We start from the raw sequence: 5,040 nt of genomic DNA, 5'->3' as shown, positions 1-5,040 counted from the left end.
CCTAAGCTGTTCGCCAAATTAACTATATTAAAAGAAAGAAAACTGCATCAAGGTGGACTACTCCTGTTTTCGCAAACCAAGTGGACATAATCAGTTTGGTTCTCACAGTCGGGCGCAAATCAATTTGTCGTAAGCTGTATGCGTATACGTATACGTAATCTGCATTACTCACTTTCTATGCAGATGCGTTGAGTAGATTCCATTTATGCGTGATCCGAACGGGTGTTCGTATCAAATCATTCTATGTATTGTGGATTACGTATTCGTATACACTTACGGTTTGCGTGTACACATACGGATTCCGGATTACGTATACGTATACAAATACGAATTACTTATACGTATACGAATTACTTATTCGTATACACATACGAATTAGTTATACGTATACACATACGAATTACTTATATTAGACCTCTGCCGTGTTTCACGATGTACCTTCGTGATATTCCACATTCCTGTCTTCTTCGTTTGCCATTTCCAGTCAGTGCCTCGCTAACACTTGACAGCTGTTTTGTTGTCTTGTCTTCCGCTTAGTGCCACACGGTTTGAGCGTGAGGAGAAACCCGCCTTCCCGCTCATAGCCGCGTGAATAAAAGTAAGTGTAGATTTCCACACTCAATTTCATTTGCCAAAGATACGCACTCGTGTTCGCCTGGCGTGAACAAGTCACACGGATACCAATATAAAGACATAATAGGACGGTATACAACGCAAACCAAACACGATTTCTATGTCCTCTTTTTCTACCATTCAATGTGTTCATGTGACGATCCCCGTGCAAGTCGGGACCAACCACAATGCGACAAATTGTGTCTATTTCTTTCACAGAAAATGCGGCCGACCATACAATGGTTTATTTCAGTTATAAATACCTTTTTCCTTTCAGCACACGGCATGGCGAGCGTCTTTTCTATATGGCTTTCATTACTTACATATGATAAAGATATCAATACGTACGTTAAAGCTTTCGTATCGCTGGAAACTTATTAGCCGAATGGAAATATTCCTACCAATTGATGTGCCTCGCCGCTGGCACTGGCTGTCAGCTACTTGTAACTTGTTTCCCCCAGAGTCGAGCGAGTGTTAATATTCTATAATAAAAACAGCCACCGATTGCTTTAACAGTTTATAAAGAAAAATACAATACTAAACATACTTATCTCAACAAAACGGGAATAGTTTAGCTCAGAGTGTAACCGTAGGTTGGGCCGACATCTTGTGTGTATATAGCACGTGTCAGTGATGCATATTGCAGCTCGCTCGTGAGACTGGCTCGCGCGCTCACATCGACACTACGAGAACTGTTTAAATACTTTTTCTACCAGCCTGCCGCTATTGGTCGTGGAGAGTGTGAGGGACAGTTGCACGGCTAGCGGGGCGGTGGTTGGCGGCTTGACGTGTCGAGGAACCAACAGTTCAATACTTGATGTATCGGAGCCAGTGGCATAACGTCGGGCCCTCATCAGCGTATCACGGCGTCACACGGACGGATTTCACTGGATTAACACAACTTTCGTTTTCGTCTCTCTATCACACGGATGCGACAGCTTCATAAAGTTCTGTGAAAGTTGGATTCCGTTTGTTTCAGTGTCGCTGCCAATGGGTCGCATTAGAAATGGGTTGACAGTGGTCGATATCACTGTGCTTCAAATCGCAGCTTATACTGCTATTTTGTCAACAATCATCAATGGAGCTTTAGTCTGTGATGGAATTTGTTCCGTGAAATATTAAATATATATATATATATTTGTGATAAAACTGCTCAATTAGTGCTATTTTGTAAACACCGAAAAGAAAGATATACTATATTTATTTTATTTATTTATTATTTTGTAAATATCGTATATAGTATCACTACTGTCATTTCATACCAGATCTAAAAATCGATATATTATGCTTACCTGATAATCGACTAACAAAGCAAATATATACTGTTTAACAAATATACTTAAGGTCATAAATATTTGATGGCAACAAATAATAAGATACATAGTCATCACATGCGAGGAAATCTATAGTATAGACACTAGCGTGTAACACGTATAGCCGTCAGTCGGCTATACATTTGTTTTAAAGCACATTTATGTAAATATAAATCGCTGGTATAAACATCACAGACAAATAATGCAAGTGCCAAAGTTATTGAAAATGAACGAAACAATGGATTAGGAAATCTGATTTAAAAAAAATATATATATTGTTTTTAATTTGGAGAATTTGTTTCGACACATTTTGCACAATGTCAAGCAAAACGTTTACACTGCACTGCATTTTCGTGTTGTGTCTGGTTTCTCTGTCAGAAGAAAAGTTAAAGAAGGTGAAAATCGGCGTCATTTTGCCTATGACGGGGAACCATCCTTGGACCATACCTCAATGCGGACCGGCCATCGAATACGCCATCGACACAATCCGGAAAACCCCGAATTTTTTACGGAACTACCGCATCAAAGTTAGCTACAAAGACTCCCAGTGCTCACAAGTGGCGGCGCCACACGCCGCAATCGACTTCTACGTTGAAAAAGCGGCGCACGTCTTCATCGGTCCGGCGTGCAAGTATGCCGTGGCGCCCGTGGCCCGGTTTTCGTTCAAGTGGAGGATCCCAGTGATCACGGCTGGGGCGCTGGTCTCCGCCTTCAAGGACAAGGGGGAGTACAAACTGTTAACCCGAATTCTTGGCTCGTATGCCAAAGCCGGGTCGTTTGTGATGGAGATTCTAAACCACTGGCACTGGAAGGCCGTGGGCATGATATTCAATGACATCGTTGGCGATAACTCGAACGCCGGTAAAAGCAACTGTTTCTTCACGCTCGAGCCCATCTACAAGGCACTGGCCAGCATGCACGGCAAGAAACCGTGGCATCTGAACTTTGACGAGTCGAAGACCACGGTTGCCGATTACGAATCGTTCCTGCAGACAGCGTCAAGGAACGCTCGCAGTAAGTTGATCAAGTTTTGGTTACTCTCTTTTAGTTTCCATCCATTGTGATTCTTGCGGGGAAAAAAAGTTCTGGAAAGACATGTACAGCAATATAAGATACCCTGTGACGCACACATGCACACACTAACATACACACGGAGATACGTAGCTCGGGTAACCTCCAGCTCTACCCTTATTGACATATCAATAAGGGGTGGGCTATAGGTGACTCAAGCTAGGAGATACGGCGCAATAGCCAGATACAATAACGTGTACTTCACACCGTAGGCGTCGAAAGATATCAGGTACTATATTGGAGCCATAGGCACGTGGGCTCCCAATTTTCTGAGGGGAGAGGCTGATTTTTGGCCGAATTAAACGAAAATGCCCGAATCTGGGTAACAGCGTTTATTAATATTTACAGTACATGTACTACCAATGAGCTACCAGTAAATACTTTGTAGGGTTCCAAATGAATCACTACACGTTTTTGAGTTACAATCAATATTGTGAGTAGAATGATAGAACTACTTGGTCAAATGTTTTTATAAAGCTCATGAATGTTTTCCCGAACGCTCCAGCATTTTGCCGGAATGCACCCCCTCCCCCTCCCCCAACCGTCTCGGACGCTCAATTTTCTAGTAGTTTTCAAATGGGAGTACATATCTCCCCACCCAACCCCGCTTCTTATTCCAATGTCAGTGCCAGTTTCAAATGGATGTACACATCACCCCACCTAACCCCGCTTCCGATGTCAATGTCAGTGCCAGTTTCAAATGGATGTACATATCACCCCACCCAACCCCGCTTCCCATGCCAATGTCAGTGCCAGTTTCAAATGGGGGTACATATCACCCCACCCAACCCCGCTTCCCATGCCAATGTCAGTGCCAGTTTCAAATGGGGGTACATATCTCCCCACCCAACCCCGCTTCCCATGCCAATGTCAGTGCCAGTTTCAAATGGATGTACATATCACCCCACCCAACCCCACTTCCGATGTCAATGTTGGTGCCTGTTTCAAATGGATGTACATATCACCCCACCCAACCCCGCTTCCGATGTCAATGTTCGTGCCAGTTTCAAATGGATGTACATATCACCCCACCCAACCCCGCTTCCCATGCCAATGTCAGTGCCAGTTTCAAATGGGGGTACATATCACCCCACCCAACCCCGCTTCCGATGTCAATGTTGGTGCCAGTTTCAAATGGATGTACATATCACCCCACCCAACCCCGCTTCCTATGCCAATGTCAGTGCCAGTTTCAAACGGGGGTACATATCACCCCACCCAAACCCGCTTCCGATGCCAATGTCAGTGCCAGTTTCAAATACGGTTGTCAGGTTTCTTCTTCTAGCGTTTGTACTGTTCAACAAAATGTAAAAAAAAATTATATTTGTGAACTGAAAATAATCAAATTAATAGTCTGTAGCACCAGATAATTATAATAGGAAATTATGTGCACTTTGGATAAACAACCTAGCTATCTGCTTGTCCAAACTGATCATTGTACGCACTAAATCTAACAAGCACCGCGCCTAGTCGAAAATTAATAAGGGTGGTGGAATATATATTTTTAACGCACATCTCCTTCGCTTGGCACGGCCCATCTAGTCATGTACTCACACACAGACCGATTAGAAGCTACAAGACAATCGAACCTAATAGCCTGGTCGTGATGAGACGTGTCTTGCAATAAGCGGCTCACACAGGCGGTTAACGGGCCAGCAAGCGACTCGAAATACGAACACGTGTCATTTGAAGAGCGACCTATCTAGATGGAAAAGACCCTTCTTGTAGGGATCATCTCAAGACTGAATGAGAAAACAAATACACAATAATTAAAACCATTGATGACAAGGTTTATTTGAATGACGAGGAGGTCGAGGCAGAAATCTGGAGGATCGTGTACATCGTCTTACGCAGATACAAATTAAATCGAATGTGAAGAACTCAGTGTATGTCATGACAATGTGAGGAACTCGGTGTATGTCATGACAGTGTGAGGAACTTGGTGTATGTCATGACAATGCGAATAACTTGGTGTATGTCATGACAATGTGAGGATCTCGGTGTATGTCATGACAATGTGAGGAACTCGGTGTATGTCATGAGA

The 5,040-nt window shown here is 43.3% G+C and overlaps 1 protein-coding gene across 1 annotated transcript in view; it reads left to right on the top strand.

The window, feature by feature from the left end:
- Positions 1-2,242: 2,242 nt before the first annotated feature.
- Positions 2,243-5,040, top strand: part of LOC121372981 (atrial natriuretic peptide receptor 3-like) — an 8,533-nt gene continuing 5,735 nt past the window's right edge. Inside the window, exon 1 of the mRNA XM_041499420.1 lies at positions 2,243-2,939. Within this exon, the coding sequence (XP_041355354.1) occupies positions 2,243-2,939 (697 nt within the window). The remainder of the gene's footprint in view (positions 2,940-5,040) is intronic.

This window comes from Gigantopelta aegis, chromosome 5, assembly GCF_016097555.1.
Source record: "Gigantopelta aegis isolate Gae_Host chromosome 5, Gae_host_genome, whole genome shotgun sequence".
Taxonomy (NCBI): Eukaryota; Metazoa; Mollusca; class Gastropoda; order Neomphalida; family Peltospiridae; genus Gigantopelta; species Gigantopelta aegis.
This window is presented reverse-complemented; position numbering and strand designations above follow the sequence as displayed.